General features: G+C 32.2%; 1 protein-coding gene across 1 annotated transcript in view; it reads left to right on the top strand.

The window, feature by feature from the left end:
• Positions 1–1958: 1958 nt before the first annotated feature.
• Positions 1959–25543, top strand: part of LOC129221975 (cleavage and polyadenylation specificity factor subunit 5-like) — a 46683-nt gene continuing 23098 nt past the window's right edge. Inside the window, exons 1-4 of the mRNA XM_054856383.1 lie at positions 1959–2101; positions 9466–9666; positions 13690–13753; positions 24798–24887. Coding sequence (XP_054712358.1) covers positions 1971–2101; positions 9466–9666; positions 13690–13753; positions 24798–24887 — 486 coding nt within the window. The 5' untranslated portion in view covers positions 1959–1970. The remainder of the gene's footprint in view (positions 2102–9465; positions 9667–13689; positions 13754–24797; positions 24888–25543) is intronic.

Raw genomic sequence — 25543 nt, 5'->3', positions numbered from 1 at the left:
CCAATGGTTTGTGCTACCTGGGTATAGGGGGCACTGCGGCCACCATCTAATGGCGGATGAAAAAGGTAAAACAAACGCACGCCGTAGCGTAGAAAATGCTAATAAGCCTAGTAATTTTTGTTTGTATGCATTGCTTTTTTGTTTTATTCTTTTAAAATTAATTTTTAAAGTCTTGTGGATATTCTGGCCCACGTAGAAAGAAATGAGAATTCAAGAAGCATTACTAAACATTGGTAATTAATGCAAATTTCGTTAGTTTTAAGCAGCCATTTCCACAATTTTGAATTCGATATTTATCAGTTCTTGATTGTAGCTGAGTTATTTCTCAAATTGCCGAATCGGTTCATTTTAATTTTTCTGTTTCGTAATTTCCAAATTTTTGAATTATGTTTTAATTCTGTCATGCATCATCACGGTTGTCACCATGTACTCTCACGGATACATCGCGGAAGTTTTTATTTTTAAATTGATCTTTCATTATTTCTTTAAACTTATCGAATTCTGTAATCTTACCATTTTAATCTGCACACGATAAAAAATAAAAATGGTTTATAACTGACATGCGAAATCTCGCCAAGGGTTCTTAGCTCGCGCAATACTAAAACTATAAACCTAAACATTTTTGGCGAAACTCTTCAGCTGATAATGTAAGCAATAAAGTAAAGTTGGCGCACTATTTCGGCGATGAAAATTATCAGCGTTAAACATTTTTCATTTCGTTCTACGATAATATATTAAAGAAAATGTTTTGCAAACTGTCCATCTCAACAAAATGTTGCAGTAAAATAAGGTTAGTTAAATTAATTACTTTGAACTAGGCGGAGATGAAAGCCTTAATTCTTCTGCTAATAAAACAGAAAACTACCATCGTATATCCGTGAGAATTTTGTTGATGATTTGCTTAGCATGACAGAATTAAATCATAATTTAGAAATTAGAAACATACAAAACAGAAAAAGTTTAAATTAACCGATCCGGCAATTTGAGAAAAATAACTCAGCTACAAATGCAAAACAATGAGCGTTAGCCAAACAAGACAAAAAAAGAAGTATCATCTTCTTCCTCTTTTGGTAATAATTCGTAATGTCATATAGAATTTAATGTTATTCCTGTCAGTCTTATGGCTAAAAATTTGGTCCATCAAGAATTGATAAATATCGAATTCAACATATCGTGGAACTACGTAATTTGTATTAATTTCTGACGTTTAGTAATGCTTCTTGAATTCACATTTCTTTCTACGTGGACCAAAATATCCACAAGACTTTAAAAATTAATTTAGAAAGAACAAAAGCAAAAAAATCAAGCATACAAACAGAAATTACTAGGCTTATTAGCGTTTTCTACGCTTCAGCATGCGTTTGCTATACCTTTTTCATCCGCCATTAGACAGTGGCCTATAGTTTAGTGCCCCCTATAGTTTGTTGTAGTTGCGAATCTAAGACACATCAAATGCGTTAACAAATACTCATAACAAACGGCCTATGTTTACCAACAGACACACGTGGAACGCAATGTTTTACCTTTTTCTTTGATTTTATAAATCACCCCAAGGTAGCGTATTCAAGAGCTGAGTTGCGAATTTTCACAAACATGAGTGTATAAAAAAGTAAATAGAGATTTTTTATAATGACGATCGTTCTACGCTGGTAAGATTCTCGCCAAAAAATATATTCCTCACTTTGGAAGGAATTTAAATGCTTGTAATAGATTTATCATGAATATTTTTTTACTTCAATAAATTTTAAAGCCTACGAGGAATCCCTGAGGTACACTCGAAGGAGGTCATGGCGCATCTGTGCCATTGAAATTTTTAGGAGCGGGTGTTTAAAGGGGTATTTTCCTCTTTTTGGGGGGGTTTACGTAAACCGGTAATCTCAGCCGAACACGACTTTACCAATGTAGGAGCTTTTTTTTCCTCCCCTTTGTTTTCAACAGTCGGTGATCACAACTGTAACTGTTATACCATTATGGCGTCTCATTCGAGTCGTTCAAGCTCAGGATGGCCTAAATCAACAAATCAAAACAATCAGTACACGGGAAAATACATGACGGGCAACAGTACTTCTCTAAATGCTACTCTTAATCGCTCGATTAGCTTGTGAGTATGAAACTATGTGGGATTTTCTCATATAAATTGCATTTGTGTTCTGAGCCGCCATTTTGTGTCACGGTACCGGTTTATGTCAACACCATAGGACTATTTTTTTTTTTTTTTTAAGATTCGCATTTGTTCTGTTGTGCCTATTTTGTTGAGTAATTATTTTCCAACCAGTATAGACCATTTCATCACAATAATTCCGTTGCTTGAATTGTGTTACCTGCTAAAGCTTGGAGTAGTTGCTGCTTTTTATTCAATGTCAAAATAAAACTCTAGTTAATGTATCCCTCTACATAAAAATGCAATAAATCAACTGATGCTAAATATTTGCGCAGAACTATAACCAACTTGTCAGTTCCTTAAATGCTTTCCAAAGATTCGAGTAATCTTGTCTTATTGAGACCCATCATATGGAACTGAGGGAGGAGGGGGGGGGGGCGCTCAAGTGACTCCTTACTTGATTTTTAAACACATACTGAAATTATGCATTTTTATGCAGCTTGATGTGTTGAAAACTATAAATCACCCTCCTCCCCGTGAAAAAAAAAAGGTTGAAATTGATGGCCCTAGTTTTTATCCTACATATGATTGTTTATGGAGGCTGGTATTACTTTCAAAATATCAAATCTATTTGATATCACCACACTGATATAGGATTTTGAACGAAACAGTCAACATTTATAGACGAGATTACGAGATAGTCAATTACAAGATATCGCACACCAACAAGGACAGTGACGCAACTAAAAATTTGGGAGAAATGTACTAGCTACCAATTGATTTAAAATCTAAATTTTATGCTCTTTCTTGCCACAAAACTCACTTTCATAACTGCTGTGTGGTGTGGTAAAATTGATAGAATCAAAAGTGACACATATTCAAATTTCATAATTTTGAAGAAGAAATTTCAAACTCTTGAAGATGTATTGTTAATTTAGATAACACACAAAAGCTAACCAGTAAATAAAACCTTTATTTTCTTGAGCTGTTTTTTTTGAGTTCTGCCACTTTCCTTGCTGTGGTGCTATATCTGACAGTAACTCGTTTTCATTTATGGAACCAGTGGAAGTTTGCAGACCCCCTTCCTCTTCCTCCCGATAATTCTCTGAAATAGCAGGGCAAAAACTGGTCAGTAAAGTTTAAGTCAGTAATTTAAAAATTGTCAGTTTTTTTAGAATTTAGTCAGTAAAGTCGGTTTTGAAAATTACCAATTAATTTTAAGATAATATTCACTGTCAGTTTTGTTTTCATTTTCTGATAAACTACAGAAAATACCAAAAAAGCAATAAATTGCTATTGTAGCAGCCCAATTTCACCAGCCTCGTAGTCTGTTTTATTTGATAAAAATCTTAGCTATATTCTTTTATTGGATTGGGATGAATTAGTTTTATAGAAAACCTAGCTGCCCCCCCCCCACCCCTGTTTGATATTGGGTACGTTCTTAGAAACATTTTCCTGTTTTTGCCCAAAATACAACAGGGGTCTAGCCAGAGGAAATTTGGGTCCTTTAACGGAGCCCTCACAAAAATTCGATCAACCAAAATGGACCTTTCACAAAATCCCGATTAACCAAAACAGACCTTTCACAAAATTCTGATAAACAAAACGGATCTTTCACAAATTGTTCATAGAAAGAGCAAATCTCGAATCAAAATTGCGCATATTTCCGCACATAAAAACTAGAGACGTACCGAGTACTCGGTAACTACTCAGTACTCGGCCAATTTGCCGAGTACTCGGTACTCGGCCAAACTTTGATCAGATACTTGGCCAATACCGAGTAGTTGCAAAAAATTGAATTTTGTCCAAGACAGATATTAAAATTTATAAAAAAGCTCAAGCATGATAATGTTCATAATGTTCTGCAATCATTTACAAGTCAAATTTAAATTTTGAGAATAATGAAGTTTGTAATGCTTCAATGGATTAAAGCTTTATTTTAATGCCCCCAAAGTTAATAAAACTTATTTATTAAAAATAGTGCAAAAAAGGTATGTATAGGAATATATGGAATTTTTATATCAAAAATGGATTTTTGCTACATACAAAAATTAGTTATAAGAAATATAAAAAAACCTTTGCTTAAAAAATAAAAGGAAATAAAACAACGTTAAAAGCACAGTGCAGACACGTGTTTTGGCATTACAAGGAATTCCTTTTTCAGTGCACAAAATGTGAGCTCGTGGATTTAGAGGCATCCGACAAAAGTAATCATCGAATCGTAATAGTGCGGGAAAGTTGCAATTGGTGAAGACTTTCAAAACAAAAGAAAAATTTTAAAAATCGGATAATATCTTCCGATCCCGCAACAAGCCTGAATATTTGAAAAAATGGAAAATTTCGTGTTTTCTTAGTGATTTTTCAAAAATTTTGTTTTAATGTTTCTTTTTAAGGCTCTAAGACGGAAAAGTTACGATTGGTAAAGCCTTCAGAAAAAAAAAATCGAAATCGAATAATACCTTCTGATCCAGAAACAAGCCTAAAAATTCTAAAAAGTTGAGAATTTCAGGTTTTTTTCCGAATTTTTAACATTTTTGATTCAATGTACTTTTTCAGGCTACAGAACGGAGAAGTTACGTTTAGTGAAGACTTCAAAACAAAAAAAAAATATCTTTTTGAAATAAAACAATATCTTCCGATTGTGCAACGAACCTACATGTTTGAAAAAATGTAAACTTTAAAAAGCCCTTTTTCAGCTTTTTTTTTTATTTTAGTTTAATGATCCTCATAAGTTCGGTATGAAATACTAATGGAAGAACGTTTGTTTATAAAAGAAATGTGATATTTTAGTATTAGCCTGCCTGTGAAATTGTACACATGGCCCTTTAATCACGCGAGATTTATATTTGTTTATGCCGCTCAGTACAGTGTATGCATCTAATACGCCCCATTAGTTGGCTTGTGTCTATAGGTATCTTACTTAAATGAATAAAGCAGTCGTGCTGGCATCAGTATTTCTCATTCTTTCTAATGTGCGTGTGAAGTCGATTTGCTCTGCTAAACGTGTTTCAAACATGAATCCATCTTCGCAGAAAAGAATTACGAGAAAGTCCTTTGAGTGCCCTATATTTGGCTACCCGAGAGATTTGCCAACAAATAAGCTCCCTACTTATGAAAATGTACTTCAAAGTTGCTTTCAAGAGAGATTTGAGTTAGCTAGAAAAGTCAATAACACGAAAGTGAGTTTTTCCATTGTTAAGGACATAGTGGCGCAAAAAGTTAAATGTATCTTTGATAAGGCCTCGATTCCTACAGCTTCCCTGAAAAGAATTGCTCAGCTCATTGATATCTTCTACAAAAAATATCTCAATTTCATGAGATCTTACAACCGAGACAAGGATAAACCAAAGTTTACAGAAAGGATTGATGAATTTAAAAGTGAAGCAAGGAAACTCTTTGACGTCTCTGCGTGTAAGTGCGTAATGAATGTTATTTGCGTAATGAATGTTATTTGCACTTGTAAAAAGACCCTAGACATTTGTGAATATCCAATTTACATGAAATGTATGTGTGAAAAATCTAAAAAGATACCGATCTCTGAACAAAGATTTCTCTATCTTCAGAGGAAACATATCATAGGAAAAATTGGAACTTTGGACCAAAAGGAAACAAAAAGGTCGAAAAAAAAGATTTCAAAGAAAAGCCTATGCCTTAAAACGAAAAGTTACTGAGTGCGTTTCAGTCATGAAAGATGAATCTGATCTTTCAAATGAAGAACAACCAAGTTGTTCAGTCAAGGGAGAACCTGATAATGATTACAAGTCAACCGACTCAGAGAAGAAAACCCGGTGGCAGATGAGGATTAAGCTGAAAACTACGGCACTAAGTAGCGATCATTACGGCGTATCTGATCGTGCAACTGCTGCCATAGCATCCAGTGTGCTTCAAGAGGTTGGCTTAGTGACTGAAACAGATACTTCTAAAGTTGTTGATAGACAAAAAATTAGGAGAGAAAAGAGCCAAAATAGAAAAGATCTGCAAAGTGGCATTAAACAAGACTCTGTTCGTGATATTTATTTTGACGGAAGGAAAGATGATACTTTATATATAGACAAGATTGAATCAAAGCAATTTCGGCGAACAGTGAAAGAAGAGCATTATTCTATTATCAAAGAACCTGATTCCGTTTATATTGGCCACGTGTCTCCAAACTCTGGATCAGCCAAAGACATAGTGAATAGCATTGTTTCATATCTAAATGAACAAAGAATTTCACTGGATGATTTAGCCATCGTAGGTTGCGATGGTACTAAAATCAATATTGGGTGGAAAAGTGGCGCGATTCGTCAATTTGAAATTTATATTGGACGACCATTGCAATGGGCTATTTGTTTATTACATTTCATTGAGTTGCCTTTTCGCCATCTTTTTCGGTATTTGGATGGTGGAACAACTGGCCCAAATTCGTTTTCTGGACCAATAGGAGAACAACTCAGAGGTTGCGAAAAACTGCCAGTAATAGATTTTCAAGCAATTGACTGTACAATTCCAGATGTAAACAGAAAGTGCTTGAGCAAGGATCAAAGATATCTTTTAGATATATCTCAGGCAATAAAGTTTGGCAATTGCCCAATTGATTTGTCAAATCGTGACCCCGGCCCACTCTCACATTCCAGATGGCTCACTTGTGCAAATAGAGTCCTTAGACTGTACGTAAGTGTATCGATCCCATCAGGTGACTTAAAAGACATAGTGACTTTTATTTTGAGATGTTACATGCCGGTCTGGTTTGAAATAAAGAACCGCAAAAATTTCACAGACGGTGCCATTCATGTTTACAGAACAATTCAAACCTGTCGATACTTACCTGACAATCTAAAACAGGTTGTTTACCCTGTCATTGAAAGAAACTCTTTCTTTCTAAAGAATGGTAGTTTTGCATGTTTAGAAGATAACTTAAAAGTCAAGAAATAAATTAATGTTTATGTGTAATATAGTGTTTTTTAAAAGGCTTTTCCCTGTAACACCGGGGGAAAAAACAAGAACAATTTACTTTTTAATCACTATAAGAAAAGATGAAATTCTCCCTTTTTTTCTACTTTTCATGCTTGTTCCTGGATCAGAAGGTATTTGATTTCAATATGTTTTTTTAAATTTCGGAAGGCTTCAGCAATCGTAACTTTTCCGTCTTAGAGTATTAAAAAGAAACGTTGGAGCAAAATTTTTAAAAAATCGCTAAAAACACATGAAATTTTCCATTTTTAAAAATTTTAGGCTCGTTGCCGGATCGGAAGATATTATCCGATTTTAAAAATTTTTGTTTTGTTTTGTAAATCTTAACCAATTGCAACTTTTCTGCACTATTACAATTCCAAAATAAAAATTTTGTTTTTTTCGTTCCACCCTAGTAGTTACATTTCAGCAAGAATTTAGTTTTAAAAACTTTTATATGGACAAGGAGGTCTATACTACTATTCCAATAAGTTCAAAATTCATCACATGTGTATCGGTGGTTCTTCTTAAACATAATTGGTAACTCGGCCGAGTAGTGAAAGGCCGAGTACTCGGTAACTCCGTACTCGGCTACTCGGCCAAAGTGCTACTCGGTTCGTCTCTAATAAAAATGATAATTTTTGGAACGTTTTTTTAAAGTTACATTTGAGGGATCAGCAATTACAAAATCTGCTAATTTTGCCAAAAAAAAAAAAAAAAAAAAAAGTGGCACTCTCTTGTGATGCTCCTGTAAGCAATAAATAACTACTACAGCCAAATAAATGTAATACTTGTTTAATTCTTTTTGTTTCTTTGAATTAAATTAACAGCTGAAAGTCAGTTTGGTTTATAATTTTGCTTGTTAGTTTTGTGCAGCAGTGTTGTTGTAAACTTCTCTGAAAAAGCGTCAACCTTCTCTGAAAAGGCACTTTTCTCATTGCTCATGATTTAATAATCAATAATATACAGGGAAATGAACTTCGAGCTGCAAAGGCAAAGGATAGTAGGGTGGGGGGGGGGGGGGGGATGTGATCGCTTCAGATAGGGTTACCAATAGAGTGGGCCGAAAAAAGGAAATTTTTGATAAGCAACTTCTAATAACAAAAAAGTTGTGCATTGCCATCCTAAACATGGGGGAAAAAATATGTCTTTAGATCGAGCAATGGCAGCAAAGTTTGAAAAAAAGGTAAAAAATGGTCAATTTTCAGATATTTTAATAAAAATCCAAATGTTCAAAATTTTTGTTCTAACTCCATAACTGCCGAACTTGTAAGATTTTGCCTTACATTGTAAGATTTTTGGAGGTATTGTAAGTTTGTAAGATGTTATGGCATAATTGTAAGATAATTAGGTTTATGATCTCTGGTATTGTTTTTTTTTTTTAATGAGTTTCCTGTTATGTTGATTCATAAGAATAGAGAAACTGCAGATAAGAAACCTAAGATAAGCTCCAAAGTGAATTTCGCTCTGTACAAATAGATGATTTGCACGATGTGCTGAAAAGGGAGAGGATGGGTAAAAAATAGGCTGTATTGAAGAAATTAGTTGATGTCAATGGTTTATTGAAATATGAAATGTTCTCCTTTTCTATGCTTTCCATTTTAGCCATACCTCACAGCAATGCAGAGTGCAAAAGAATATTTCGTAGTGTCGGATAGGCGAGGACAGAGCTGTGCAGTTCTCTGTCTGATAATAAACTGGATAACATTTTAATCATTAAGAACTTACAAAAAAAAAAAAAAAAGAACTATTGTTTTGAATAAGTTATTGAAATAAAATTTTTGAATGTTGCTAAGTCAGCAACTTAAGAAAGCTTAAGTTCCAGTTAAAGTAGTTTCAGCAAAAGCAGCTGACTGCATTAATTTATGAAAGAGAAAGTAAAATAATTCTGCAACTTATTAGTTTCTTCCAAAAGAATATTTTTAAAGATTAATATTTAATGCTTCTTACTGAAAAATATTAGACAATATTTTAAAAGTGCACACTTGTATTCTTAAATTTTTAAATGTACAGGCCTGCCTTTTAAAAACTAACTGCTTGTAGTAATCCCATGTTTCTTTTATGTGAACCCAGTTGTTTTTTTTTTTGTCATTTCTTTTTTCCGTGCTGATTAACTGTCCAGAAACAAAACAAAACAAAAAAAAAAAAAAAAAAATAGTGTATCAATTTTTCTTCAAAAAGAAAAAAAAAACAAAAGTTAAAAATATTTTTGCTGTTTTATGGTGGAATGAATCGAATGATGCAGTTTAAACAAAACAAAGTGTGAAAAACTTGCCGTTTTGTAATTATCAGGTAAGGAGTTTACTGTTGTAGTAAAATATTCTACTTCAACATATGATTTTTCTCAAAAAATCTTTAAATTTTCTTCAGAAAAGGTTTTAAAGTTTAGTAGTAGTATTGTTTTATTAAATTTCTTGGTTAATTCTTTATAGGTATCCTCTTACAAATTACACATTTGGAACAAAGGAGCCTCTCTATGAACGTGATAGCTCAGTACCTGCTAGATTCAGAAGGATGCGAGAGGAGTTTGAAAAAATTGGCATGAGGCGTTCTGCCGAAGGGGTTCTTCTTGTCCATGAGCATGGGTTACCCCATGTTTTGTTATTACAACTTGGCACAACATTTTTTAAATTGTAAGTATATTTACAAAAATAACATGATGGCTGCATTTATAATGATCATATATAGTAGAGTTGGCATCAAGCCCTTATCTGCGTACCCGCAGTGCAGGGGTGCCCACGTCCTTAAAGGGCCAAACTGTCTAAGAAATTGATTGAAAAAGCTAGCACTAAGACTTATAACGTTGCAAAGATACACATACACTACTGGTCTTTATGAAGAGGCCAAACATTTATAGATCCGGGCCTGGTCGGCATGTTTTTGTCAAAGGTGGATAAACCGGTAATTACTCGTGGAAAAATGTTTTAATCATTTTTTTTGCCAAACTGGCAGAAATAGATATGCAACTGTGCTTTTACAACCTGAATTTCTAAACATTTTCCAAGGAGTGAGCCCCCGAGACCTTCCCATGGCATTGAAGTCCAAAATTTTGCGTTTTGGACCTTCTGTTTCTTAATATGGCAGTGAAAGATAACTTGAATCCCATCTCTTCCCCCTACATTACCAAAAAAGTCTACAATCCCGTTTTAAAACTTCAATATCGAAAAACTTCCAGAGGAAGATCACAGAACCTATCTCCAGGGTTCGTACGGGTCATGGAAATCCTGGAAAGTCATGGAAAAAAAATAACAGAATTTCTGACCTGGAAAAGTCATGGAAAATTGAAATTTTCATTGAAAGTCATGGAAATTTATTTCAAGTCATGGAAAAATGTCCTGGACAAAGAGAAAGGAACAGTAACTAAAGGAGCATTAGAAATCTTGAGTTATTTAACAATATGGCACATAAAAGCTATTAAAAGTGGCAAATTGAACAATCCAAAAATTAAAATCTGAATTTTGAAATCTCATTGAATCCACTTCTGTCGCTGCCGCTTGCTATTTTTTGCGATGTGATTTTACTGCCTGGCCATCACTTGTTTTGAATTTTCTGTTATTTTCAACCCTTCTTATGTTTCATATTCTGTAGTAGCAAAATTTCACGTTCTTAGTTTTGCCACGCCCACTCAAAAAAAGCAATTCAGTTGCATGCGAGTTCGATTCCATCTTTTGTAAGAACTTTATCATTAAAATTTTCAGAGCTTATCTTAATTTGTTGAATGTTTTAGAAAATAAAGATCTTAAGTCAGGCGACGGAATACAGAAAAAGAGGAATTCTAATGCTCTAAAACAGTAGTGCCCAACATACCGCACGAAAAACTAATCCATGCGTTCCACTGCTACGTTCACTGTCGGGAATTAAACGTGTTCTGGAATTTCTGTACCTATTAATTTATATGCATTTGAAAATATGCAAATTTGTAAAAAAACAAATATACTTTTGAATCAGAAGATAGATTCATTACTGAATGGTTTTTTTCAAAAAAGATCTGGTTTGGAAACATACAGAACTAAACTATGTGGCTTTACTTTAAAGAACCAAAATACTGTTGAGTTACGTGGATGATTAAAGGCACTGTTGACACTAAAAGGTAACTTTTGAAGCAAATTTATTGAAACTTAGTGATGACTCATTCAACCTTTGTCCCATTCAATATCATTCTGCCTGTTTTTTTAAAAAAATCAGACATATAAGCATCATCATATTTGCTTCACTGCATTTTTAGTTTACTTAAATTTTTATGATGAAGAAAAATAAGAATAGTTTAGTTTTTTAAGTGTGCACTTATATTTTTTCCACAACGATTAAGTGCTTCAATGAGGCTGTGGCATTCATATAGATGTTTTGCTAATGCTCATTTCCAAATATTACCAAGTTTGAGATTAAATAGTGCTATTCTCTTCGTGTAACGAGGTCATGAAAATTTTCATTGAAGTCATGAAAAAGTCTTGGAAAAGTCATGGAATTTTTTCATCCAAACAGAGTATGAACCCTGTATCTCCCTAACATCACAAAAATGTCTGAAAATGCTTTTTTGAACTTGATTATCAAGCAATTCCGGCGGTGCTGAACCCCATATTTTCGCCTAAGGCCATCAAAGATGGCCTACAGTTAGTTGCATTTTTAGGCTTACGATCCATCCCCTCTACCAAAATATGAAGATTGACCGAAATTGTGTTTTGGAAACTTCAATAACCAAAAGTGACTGGGGAGAAGTCCCCGAAACCGATTACTTCCCATAAAGCTACTAAAAATGGTTAACTTTTGCATGTTTAAAATTTTAACTTCCAAAAATTTCCGGGCAAAAGTTCCTCCAAAAATTCAGTTTTTTTTTTGAACTTAAATTTTAAAAAACTTTCCAGGGAAAGTTCTAAATTTCGTTAATTTCTCTAACGTCAGGAGCCAGCGTTTGAGTTTTCAAGACTTCAATTTCAAAGAAATTCCGGAGAAGAGCCCCTAAATCCGTAATCCTTTATTTCCTAACATCATCGAAGATGGTCTAAGAAAGCTACGTTTTTGGATCAGTTTGGACTTAATTTTCACTCAAACTCGTTTAATCACAATAATTATTTTATGAAAAAAATACGTCATGCTTCTTTTCTTAACTTCAGTTTCTTTAAATTAATTTTTATAACTCATTCCCCCCTCCCCCATTTATTGGTCGGATACACCGCTGACTTATAAAACCTGGCGCCCTTATAGCTGGTCTTTCCACCTCCCTATTTGGTGCCCAGCATGGGGCCCCTGACGGTTTCTACTGTAAATTACTCTTAATTGTTTCTTCCCAGTTAAAAGAAAAAGATATACATGGAGGGGGAAGCTCCGTCTCCGACTTCAGTGCTGTCAGAATATGTTCTTTCATTTTTTTCTTAGTAGATAGTAGTAGTAGGGAGTAGCAGATTAAAACAATAGAAAGATAGTTACTGTTGCCATACTGAATTATTATCACTTTTTTGGTGATCGCGGCAGTGATAGTGTACCCAAATTTAAAGATGGGAAACTCCTGCACTGCATTTTAAACTGTGCATGATTTCCCAACTTTTTATGTGTTTTGCGCATTCCCACGCCCTATTTCAAACCCTGCATGCAGAAAGTTGTGACATTTTCTGAGAGATAATAAAAGTTTACTCATAAAAATTGCTTCTAACAACAAGTCTGGCAGATCATCTATGAATGAATATACACCCAAAAATGTGTTGTAAGAATCTGTAATTATCACCACAGAATTATTTTAAAACCATACTTTATTGGCCTATCTGAGTTATTATTCATGTGTTAGTTTTGTTATTTCGACGGCCACTCCATGTAAATGAATGTATGATGTCCAAAAATAATTTTATAAAACGGCAATAGTAATTTTGTAAAAGGGTGGTTTAACATCTTTTGATATTGCAATGATTGCGTTCTTCCAGATTTGGTTTTAAAATGCGGCTGGCTTTATGATCCTGTGATTTTATTAGTAGCGGGATACTGTACTACAATTTCTCCACATTTATCTTTTTTTTTTTCCAAAATAGCATTTCATAAATTTTTTCAATTAGTTATTTACGGTGGCACAGAGAAGGGGAGGGGGGATGAAAACACCTCCCAGAGACATTGATTTTAACATAAATGCATATTCTAATACAATAGTTGAAACACATGAAAGAACTTTTTGATCAAAAAAACCCATCCAGAAGGTTTTTCTGGCTGCACTAGTGGTTGTTTGTATTCCGCCGGCACTTTTTACTAAGTAGAAATTTGTTTTTGTTATTGGTAATCACTTAATGCAAGACTTTTATTCTTAAAGTAATCTTAAAAATCCAAGCTAAATGGAGCGCATAGAGAAAAAATATTGACATATGAAGCATGTTGAAACATTGAAAAATTTAAAACATGTGCTTGAGATTAAAAAAAAAATCAAATGACAAGTGAAATAATGAAATTAAGTGATGGATTTTTTAGTGCAGGAGGAAATATATATGTCCTGACATCCCTAAAATATTCATGAGGATTAATTCCAATATTTCATTCAGTTTTTGCAAATTTTGTATTGTTTTTCTTACTTTAAAATAATGTATTCAAATTCTTGTGTTTTGATTTTTGCTTGAACATTTCTGTTGAAAACCTTTTCAACAAGTATAATAATAATTATCTTTTTTTTTTTTTAAATGTAGACCTGGTGGTGAACTAGAAGCTGGGGAAGATGAACTTGATGGTTTAAAAAGATTAATGACTGAGGTATTTAATTATTTAGCTACTTTCATAAAGTAACTAAACAAATTTTCATGTGTAAAGTAAATATCTGTGTAGGACGTCTCCAAATCATTTGTTCCCTAAATGAAACACTTTAATTTTTCCCTAAAATATACTTTTTTGTTAGTTTTGGATGAAAAGTAGTGATTACCTCTGTATTTCAACTGGAACACACAAAATTGTGCAGGTGCTACAGCACCAAGGCCAAATACAGACTAATTTTACTACCGTTTTTCGGTCCTTTCACAAAAATCTTATTTTAAAATTGCTATTTCACAAAAATCAAGTAATAAAATCAGCAGCTTCACAAAGCTAACTTTGAAAATCAGCACAGTCACAAAACAGTATTGAAAAATCGAAACTTTCACAAAAACCCACATTTTAAAGTAGAAAACTTGTATTTCTGTTTAAAACTGGGTTTACTTGTAAAATAAAATGCTTAGATGATTTAAATGAGCAATCACTTAGGTAACAACTTTTTTGTAGTATTGATCAAAAAATTAATGCTGTTGAAAAAAAACTTAAAAAAAAACGAAAAAGAAAGAAAAAAAAAAAGAATATTGATTGGCAACACTTTCACAAAAATAGGTATTGAGAAAAAAATCCTGGATTGGGCTCTTGAGTGCACCTTAATGTCCCCATTCCTACTACTTCCTGTTTTTTTTTTATCCAGACCTCGAGCCAAGCAACCCTTGAACCAACACCCCCAGAGGTATTATTCAGTTGGAACTCTGAGAATTTTGTGACTGCAACAGATTTGACAACCAGGGTTCACCAATATATATCAGTCGATATGTATCACAATATATATCCAATATTTATTATGAAATTATCTTGATATTTTGAAATTTTCAATATTTATTTTTTAACTACAGTATTTTCAAAATAAAAATTATATTAATTGTAGTAATATTGTTCATTTACTATCAAAAATAGCCAAGAAGTCATGTGTTATATTTTTATGATGTATTAATACATCATTAATAAAACAAAGTAACATAATATTCCTTTTTTATATAATACTAGCCTGCGTGCCCGGCGTTGCACGGGCTACTTAAAAAATGACAGAGCTGTTCAATTTATGTTTTTGTATTATTCTGACATCAGTTTCTAAAGCACTAAGGAGTAAATAATTACGCGTAATGCAAGGTTTGCAAAACACCAGTAGAGCATATTTTTGGCAAAAACCTCTTTAACTTTAATCATATTTATCAATAATACAAGTTATGAGTATTTTCAATTAGCACAAAAGATGAAAATATATGCATTTTCAACTATAATATGTGCTCACTTTAAACTGAACTAAATCTGATAGAATATGTCTGAAATATTTATGTACAATTACAATCAGCTTTTTACATAAAATGACACACACTTTTTTGTTGATTACAGAAACTAAAGCACCAAGACTTATTAAATACCAATAAGCATTAATTTAATATCAAGCCATCTTATTCCAATTAAGCTTTAGTTAAAATCCTTAAAAACAATCTTTTTTGTTCAACTCTGTTTCTCTTAAAGAAATCCAAACAATCTTAATTTAACGTGTTCTTTTAACGATACAAACTGTATTGCAAAAACCGCAACAGGAAGGAAAAAGAGATTTATTACAATTCGAAAACTCACCCATGTGACGGAAAAAAAGTCCAACAAAATAAACATAATTAGTCGCACATCCTAAATGTACCCAAATATGAGGCCGGTGAATGATAAACTTACACTTCAATCAATAAACATTACTAAAGAAACATTTTTCATATGCTGAAAAGAGTTAAGAACGTTGAATGTGAAAAAATAAGAAAGGACAGACAATAAATGTCCGAATAGAGCAAACCAATTTTAAACTAATTAAAAATGAAATTCTAGATGGAAACGTTGTTTTAAGATTTGGACAGCAGCCAAAAAAATCTCTCTTTTGACACAATTATTAGAATTTTATTTGCTCACCCATATGCAAAATGGCAACCAGAAGGAAATAAAAAATTCCTGAATAGCGTTATGTTAATTAACGTTTTAATTAATATCTCCGCTAATTAAAGTCGTACAATTATGAGATTGGTCCTATTGTTTTCTTTGGAAAATTTCGAATTGATCGGTATCTCGTTTGACTCCCGGATTCGCAGTGTGTTCTCGAGAACATTGATCTTCAGACAGACAGACAGACGTACGCGAACAGATTTTAATATTATAGTGGATGGATTCATAAAATTATTAGTAATGAAGAAATTTTAATACAGATTAAAAGTGCGTAGTTAAATATTAAACGTTGTTCAGAAAAAAAAAAGAAAATCTAATGACTGTGTACCGACTAATGCATATGTTTAATTGTGAATTGTATAACTGTTTAAATAAGGAAATATGAGTAAAACTGCTAATACTAAATTAACTCCATTAAAATCTATAAAAATGTAAAATAAAATATTAGATATAAATAATGATAGAAACATTACTTTTTAAGCCTACATATTGCAAAAATAATGTAAGAAAATAAAGAGTGATTAAAGATTCTCATTTACTATTTTAAAGACTAGTTTGTGTGATTGAAAATATCGGATAATATATCAAAATATCTGATATATATCAAAACATTGGATATTTTTCATATTTTCGAAAACATCGTGATATTTTCAAACCCTGTTGACTACAGAAGAACGTAGAAGACACTCAATTGGCTCACATAAAGCCTGCATCGTTCCAATTATGAATGCTTTACCAATCAGACCATTTTTCGACCTAGATGGTTCGGGCAACTGGTTGCCTTTGAGTTGGTAAATGAGTTACAGTGAAACTTCAATAAGTCGAAGTTGTAGAGAATGCCAAAAAAATTCGAGTTATCAAAAGTTCGGTTTATAGAATACGAAAACAAAACTATATTATTAAATAAAATACCTCCCCTGACTCTTATTAAATTTATAATGCAAACAAAAAAGTGCTAAAATAATATATCACAGATAATATCTTCGTCTCAAAGCAACAGTAGGATATCTTACTGTCATTCCTGGGATTTGATGTCCCTAATGTTGCCCTGAGGCGACAATATATACTAGTCACAATTAATGTATAATACAATCCTATAAATTCAAGTTTGTATACTATAGGTTCAAATTTATAATTGAACATAACAATTTTTATTTACAGTAAAAAAAAAAAAGATATTTTTTAAAAATCAAACATTGCTTTGGGCAGAAATTAGGTCTTTCATTAAATAGTCTTCGGATAATTTTAAACCAGGGTTGGGTTTTGGACTGTCCGAAACTGGTTTTGGACAGAACAGGTGGTTTTTTACCGTCCAAAACTGTCTAAAACTGCCCAAAAACTATGCTAAACAGGGTTCGTACGCTCCGGGAATTCCGGGAAAACCGGGAATTGTCAGGGAAAATGACACTGTCAAAAATGTCAGGGAAAAGTCAGGGAGTTTTCAAATTTTGTCCTCCAAAAATTTTTTTTCCCCAAGGAATTAAGTACCATGAGGTCTAGTCTTCGTTTTATTGTGATTTCACGAAAAATTTTTAAATTTTTATCTAAACCGACTGGCACTTAAAAACTGCAATCGAAAAATGAACGTTTTTTTCACAACGAAAAATGCGCCAAAAGAGCGAAGATTTTCTTGCATGGAGTCAGTGAGGGGAACGCATTTCTTTCTACTGCCTAAAGTTATAGATGGGTTGCCACAACATTCTATTCGGTTCAGGGTTCTCACGCTTCGGGGAAAACTTAGAATTATCATTTAAAATGACATAGTCAAAAATGTCAGGGAATTTTCCAAATGTGTCCCCAAAATTTTTCTTTTTCCCAATTTTTTCCCAGGGAATTTGGTTTTATGAGATCTAATCTTCATTTTTATCGATGTATTTAAAAAAAATTGTAACAATTTTAAAGCAATGAAAAAAGTGGCGACCCAAAAAATCTTCAGCAGCCGCCATTTTGGCTCTCAGTAGTTCCCAAGGGAAAAAAAAATCAGGTGAACAGCAATTATGCACAAACTCAAAAGGAGAGAAGACAATTTACTGCTTCGGAAGCACAACCTGTAGATGGGAGGGTCGATCGGGGAAAATCGTTTTTTTTTTTTTTTTTGATCGAAAATCATTTCAGCTACGTGTGAAACGTAGTCGCCATCTTTGGTCATTCACAAGATGGAAGTAGATACGACCCTAAAATGCCTAAGTTTCTAAAAACAAAGCAGAATTGGATGTTTTCTTTAATTGAAAACTGATGAAAATAACAAAAAATGGTCTACAAATTGTTTTTCTATAGTTATTTAAAATAATTTTCTTGAGAAATGAAAAATTTTGTTCTTAAAACTTAATCTTATCCTCACTGCCTCGGACGCAAATGTGCTAAAAACTTTTCAATGAATTGTAGTTTCATGAAGATTTATTATTTTTTAATTGTCTTCATGCGACAAATTAAAAAAACTATTTCTTATTTTTGGGCATAGCCGCCATATTTGGTCATTCCCAAGATGGAAGTACACAAGACTTTTTAAGTGCCTAAGTTCCAGAAAACGGCATTGGATGTTAATTGCAATGCAAACGAAAACAACACAAATTGTGCCTTTTTTTTCCGGATAATTTGTAATCATTTTCTGGAAAAATGCAAAATTTAATCTTCATAACATTTTTTGTTTTAATTGATTTAGACTCTTATGTGCTAAATACTGACTATTTTGCTTTTACTGTAGCTTTTTAAGGATTATTAATTATTTATTACTACTTTTATACTACAAATCCAAAAATCTACTTATTATTTTAAATTTTTCACTTTGTCGCCATATTTGATCGTTTTCACAATGGAAGTAGACTTAAACTTCCAGAAACAGAATTGGATGTTTATATCAATGAGTAACATTGAAAATAACATTAAATGTGCAAAAAGTTATGAATTTTTGAAAATTAACTATTACTTTCTGGAAAAGAAAATTTGAAATTTTAATGTAAGCGTCCTTTAATATGTGAAAAAAAAAAAAAAAAGATTATTGGCATTGGCCTATGATCGGCGGATGTTGATTTTTTGTTACTATGCATTACATGGTATGCCGATTGATGCAACAAGTTAACCATATTTATACTGAAATTTAGCTTTGCATTTTGCTCAATATGTTTTGTGTAACCTACTTATAAGAAATATAAAAAGTATTGTAAACCAAAAGCGGATGCTAAAAGGTTGCTGCAGGACTACAGCAAAAACGCGTAAATAATATTACGCGTGACATCAAAGAAACGCTAAAATAAGTTGAAAGTACTCTGTTTTCAACAAATAGTAAACAAATTAAAACAATTTTGAACAAAATGTTTAAAGAAAACTTAAAATTTTGACAGAGAAAACAAAGGAAAAAAAATCCTTTTTTTTTTTTAATCTAAGGGGAGAAGTTTCAGTTCTTCTGCATTGCTACTTTAAACAATTTTAATTATTTTGAAAATATTACTATTTAAACTTAAATTTTGAATGAAGCAAGTAACCTGGAATTTTCTAAAAAACAACCTGGAAAACCTGGAAAAGTCAGGGAACTTTTTTTAACCAAAAGTGTATGAACCCTGGCTAAAGCTAAAGGGGTGAAAATCTTATCAATTCATATTTACTACAATATTTGTAATGCATAAATATAGATATTAGTGAGGTTTTATTAATGAGTATTTGATAACATTTTTCTCCAAAATGATCATTAAAAAATATTTTACTTGAAAAAAAATTGTCAATAACTCTATTGCAAAAACTTCCTTATGTAACAGTTGGTAGTGTTATGAAAGGAAATTCACAACACTACAACTAATTTCAGTTCTATTTAAAACTCAAAGGAATGTTATTAAATGTGCAATATTTAGGTGCAAAAAATATTAGGTGCAATTAAGTTTTACATGATGTTTTTAACAAAAATTATTTTTCAAATCATAGATTAAAGAACAAGAAATTGATAACTGAACGCTTATATTTTAAGCTGTGCTATTCTTATTTAGTTCATATTTTTAATATATTACATTTATTGCACTACATTTTGAACATTTTCTTCTGAACACACATGCATAAATGTCAAAAAATTTGATTTATAGAACGAAAAAAAAAAAAAAAAAAACATGCATACAAATTGAAATTTTTAATGAAGAATTTAATTTCTAGCTAACTAGATTAAAATCTGCTGCATAAATAAGTTACGTATATATTTATATTCTTGAAGATTCACATTGAATAAATGTATTAAATAGTCAAAAAAAGCATAATTTAACACATTTTGTTCTGTTTTTGATATTTTCTCACAAAATATAGTTTCTCAAAAATAGTTTTGGACACTTTCAGTCAGTTTTGGACACATGAGTTTTGAACAGGACGGTGAAAACCTCCACAACTCTGCTTTCATTTGCACACATGCATAACAGGGGTCTGTCCAGAATTTTTCACAGGGTCCGTTTTTTGTGAAAAATCAAATAATTTTGTGAAAAAAGAATTAATTTTGTGAAAAATCAAAAAAATTTTGCAAAAAAAAAAAAAAAAAAAAAAATGTTAAAACGAAATTTTAGAATTTAGAGATGGCACAAACTGCATCAATTAAACTTAAAGTTGAGTGTTTTCCTCTTTTATGGCGAGAAAATCATTCTGGATTTTTTTCTGATATTTGGCGGGGGGGGGGGGCATCGCTCTTTCAAGTATCAATATTTATCTACCATTCTGCATTATGTTAAATTTTATACTAGATATATTTCTGTACAATATTTAAATAATTGTAACAAAAATATAAATAAATAAAACAAAATTCAGAATAGGGTCCAGCATTCAACTTTGTGACCCAAGATACTCTTAAAAAGCACAGAATGTCGTTTTAAAACTTATAAATTCCGTGATTTTAACAAAAATAAAAAGATATTTCAATTGTTTACCTCTTAACAAAGCGTAATAATCATCAAAAATTCGAAAAATCGGATTCCCATAGCGGATGCAAAGAGATCGCAATTCTCAAAGTGCAGGCATCAAAAGTATAAAAACGGCTTGTAAAAAGAAATATTTTTGATAAAATCATTTTAAAAATTGCATTTTTTAGAGTCCTATGATAGCATATCATTAATATCTGTGGACACAGTTGACCCCCCCCCCCCCAAAAAAAATAATAATAAAATAAAATAAACCATCTATTTCAGCATTTTAATTTTTGACTCATAACAGAAAATGGAATTTTGCTTTAAAAACTTGAAATGAGAGTTCTAACAGAAATAAAGAGACTTTTCATTTATTTGAATCCTAATAAAGCGAAGTTAGCTTTAAAATAGAACAAAATATGATTCTCATATTGGATGTTAAAAGATTGCATTTTTCAAAATGTAGACATCTAAAGAAAAAAAAACGGTAATTAAAAGAGTTTATTTAAAGTTAATCATCCTTGTTAGCATCGAAAAATCAAAATCCATATAATTTTCTCCCAAAATAACAATTAAACCTCGCACCGCACCACACCGTAAAAACACAAATATTGACAAGCCAGCGGATAAAATGATGAGAATATTTTCTAATCAAGTCATTATAAAGGTTCAACGCCAGACACTAAGTGGTGATAGTTTTGAAGTTGGTAACCCTATCTGAAGCGATCATATTTTTTCCTCACCCTTACTATCCCTTTGCAGTTCTAAGTTCATTTCGCAGATATATATTATTATTGTTTATTAAATCATGAGTGGGGGAAAAGTGCTTACCAATGCCTTTTCAAAAAAGTTTACAACAACACCGCTGCTAATTAGCTGTGATAAAACAAACAACCATTATATTTATTTGGCAGTAGCAATTATTTATCGCTTGCAGGAACATTGCAAGAGTTGCCGATTTTTTCTTCTCATTTTTTCAAAATTAGCCGATTTTGTATAAGCTGATCCCTCTAATTTGACTTAAAAAAAGGTTCCAAAAATGATCGGTTTTATACACAGAAGTATGCATTATTTTGCTTTCAAATTTGCTCTTTCAATAAACAATTTGTGACAGATCCGATCTTGTTTACCAGAATTTTGTGAAGGGTCCGTTTTGTTTGATCGGGATTTTGTGAAAGGTCCGTTTTGTTTGATCGGGATTTTGTGAAAGGTCCGTTTTGGTTGATCGGATTTTTGTGAAGGGTCCCGTTAACGGACCCAAAATATCCTCTGGCCAGACCCCTGCATAAAACATAAGGAAATTTGGTTACTATTATTAAAAAAAAAAACTGATGAATAATCATAAAACTCATGCATACAAATTGAAATTTGAATCAAGAATTCAACTTCTATGTAACTAGATTAAAATAAGCTGCAACATAAATTGAATGTTCACATTGAATAAATGTTCAATATAAAACATTACTTCGATACAATTTTATTCTGTTTTTGATGTTTTCTCATAAAACACAATTTCTCTAAAAATATAGTTTTGGACACTTTCGGAGAGTTTTTGGACACCAGGGTTTTGGACAGGACGGTAAAAAACCAGGGTTTTTACCGTAGTGTCCAAAAACTTGCCAACCTTGTTTTAAACCATCAGAGAGGGGAGTCAGTGACATTCGGAAGGGATTTCCTAAAATTGCGCCATGCATCTGCTGTTTTTCTTGCTTGGGGGCACATCAAAATTTAATGCAAATATCCTTATTCTTTGCTACAAAAAACAATCAAAATTAACTCAACTTTTTCTTGGTAGCTTAAAATTTTAAATATTCTCTGAACCTATTTTAAAGTTCTATCCCAAACGTTCAGGAATCAATGAAGCGGCACCGCAAAACATTAGCTTTCTACAACAGCAGAAGAAAAAAGCAGACAGTCTTGGAAAGATCAACAGCTTTGTAGAATACGCACCCCTCCCTGTAATATTTTCTAACTTTTTGGCTGCACTAAATAAAAGCTTTGGTTACCCCCCTGATCAGGTTTTTCTTTTCTACTGAAAAAAATGAAGTAAGCAATTATTTGAAGGGAAAAAAAATCCCAAATTATGTTTCAAAGATTTATTTGATCCACTTTGTCTAGGCGCCTTTTCATGCAGTGCAATTGTGCCACTTTCTTCTTTTTGATCATACTTTTTGATCAAAAAAAAAACAACACAAACTTTGAATTATAGAGTTATGCTAACTAGAAAACTTTGACTACAGTCACGAAATAAAATTCGACTTATCAAATATTTCGGCTCAACGGAATTGGGCTTATCGAAAATTCATAACATTAATTATCCATTTTATGGGAATAAATATTAGCTTCGGCTTGTCAAAGTTTTTGTCTCATCAAAGTTCAAACTTATCAAAGTTTGCTGTAATATGAAAGCACAGTGGCACTTGTATTTTTACTCAGCAGTATTGTGCAAATCCCACTGAATTCTTGCTTTTCCCATTTATTCTTTTTCTTTTTCCAAGATGGTGGTGTCATGACCTAGATCATTTTACCTGGATTAGCCCATATTTTTTGTTGAGTTGTCCTTCAAATTTCGTATATTTGTTTTAACTTATTTCTTTGTTGAAACACCAGTTTATTGTTAGTATCAAAAAGGGTAGCAATGCAATTAAGAAATTCACAGAAAATGCTTTCGATCAACTAAAGTAATTCTATCCTTTTCCCTAGATTTACACTGACCAGTTCAATTTGGAAAGAGTTTTTACGAAATCTAGGATATTCGCACAAAAAATCAAGATTTGAGGCACTAAAATTAGGAAAAGAGTGGCAGGGATCTGACCGAAATTTCTCAGATCTCCTTGAAAATTGTCTGGGTATGGAGGTTAGAAATAAGAATCAGGACGGTATATAGAAAATAATTTCGGGTGAGGGTTTTAAAACTTTCATGCGGAGCTTTGCACAATTTGTGCTAATGTTCAAGTGGTCGGGTTATCGATTATGAAAGCATTTTATGCGATTAATATACATATTGTTAAAGGTTCCGGTGCGACTTCCAACTTTCTTGAAAGTACGACACAGTTCTTGAGAAAAACACAGGAGATTTATTTACACTATGTACAGGAGAGATCGTTAACAACTGCTAAATTAATCATCAGCAAATAACAATCAACACCGTAAACTCAACGATTACACACATATTTACATCCAAATACGAAAAACAACACAGCGAAATGCCTCGCAATAAACAGAGCTAATACACTCTCAGTACAACTTCTCAATCGAGACTGACTTTTTATCATGTGGGACGGCTATTTATAGACATCGAAAGAGAACTCTCAAATATTCCACAAGATTCCCAAAAATCGTAGACCGTTATCTTATTTCTTTCCATTCAAATTTTATCATTCAGAAATGAGGGAACCGTATACTTCAGCCGAATGTACATGGGCTGTATATTCATTACAAGAAACTATTAACAGGTTACGTTACTACAATAATTTTAGATGAAAGAGAATTTAATAAACGCCAGATTTAGCTAGATTACGACAAATTAATCACAAAAATGATCATTATTTATAGAATTTGTAACAATATGAAAGACATTTGAGTTTTGGAACAATATTTTTTGGAAATTTTTAAATATAAACAAACATTTAAATGTCAAATTGAACTTTTCGGGGGGGGGGGGGGGGTGAACCCTAAGAACCCCTCCCCTTGTATATGGCCCTGATAAGAATCTAAATCCAGGTGGCTCAAAGCCATCTGAGATGCTTTTCCTAGCCATCAAAATGAAAAATCTAGGTGCTTTGTTTAAAAACTCAACTTAGACAACTCAACAATGGCAAAAGGTATATTTAACATTTCTGTTGCATTTGCTTAAGGCAAATTGCATTTTGTAAAGATAAAATTGATTGCATTAAAAAAGATTTAAGAATTGTACCACTTGTTGCAGAATTATTTGCCCCACTTCTGTAAGCAATTTTCAATGCAAATTTTGGCAGAACTGTTGTACTGTTGAATTCATAGATCTATCAATGTTGGTTCCAATTTTAACTAAATGTTTGAAAGTACATCCACTAAGGAAATATGCTATGTCCTTAACATGTTTTTAAGCAAACTTTTGGTCTAAACTCTTTGAAGAAACATTTTCTTGTTTTATCTCTGTTCTTCTGATATTCGGTTTTATAAGAATTCCTTTTTACCCTTAGACTTTAGGTCGACAAGATGGGGTGAAACAGGAGTGGATTATAGAAGACACTGTTGGTAATTGGTGGAGACCAAATTTTGAACCCCCACAAGTAAGTGTTTTATTGAAATGACTTTTAATAATGTGTGTTTATTTTATGTAAATGTGTCATTTACCAAATTAACTTGAAGCAAATTCTTGCCGGTAGTTCTTAAAGCCTTCTTGTTAAATAAATTTTGAACTCTATTGACAGACTCATTTCGTTGTAAGCTAAAAGTGGGGGTTAAAGTATTCAGTCTTTTAACAGAATTTCATCTTCTTAAAAAAGTTTGGGACAGATTGAGACGGATCAGGATAAAATTAAAAAAGTAACAAGATACCAGTGAATGAATGAAGTCTAGGAAAACTTTAGAAGATTTAACTTTTTTATTTAATTAGTATTGTGTTTATGTGACCATATAAAAGAGAACTACTACTCATTACCTGATGATGAAAAATTAATTAGTCTTAAATAAAAATAAAGTTAAATAATTTTAAGCAGTATTTTCTTCTTTAGTGTATTTATATAACTTTTAATTTTTGAACACTTTTCATGGAAAAGAAGTTTTTATTTTTCATACATCAAGTTCCTTAGTAGTACTTTTATTTATTTAAGAACTAAATTACCCCCCTCCCCATCAAATCAGTAGAAAGGCAAATACCATCACAAAAACATACACTTTTTGCGCTAAAGATTTTTACAAACAATAGAAAAATAGAATGCTGATA

This window comes from Uloborus diversus, chromosome 5 (assembly GCF_026930045.1).
Source record: "Uloborus diversus isolate 005 chromosome 5, Udiv.v.3.1, whole genome shotgun sequence".
Lineage (NCBI taxonomy): Eukaryota > Metazoa > Arthropoda > Arachnida > Araneae > Uloboridae > Uloborus > Uloborus diversus.
The sequence above is the reverse complement of the archived record's forward strand: the minus strand, read 5'-3'. Positions and strand labels throughout refer to the sequence as shown.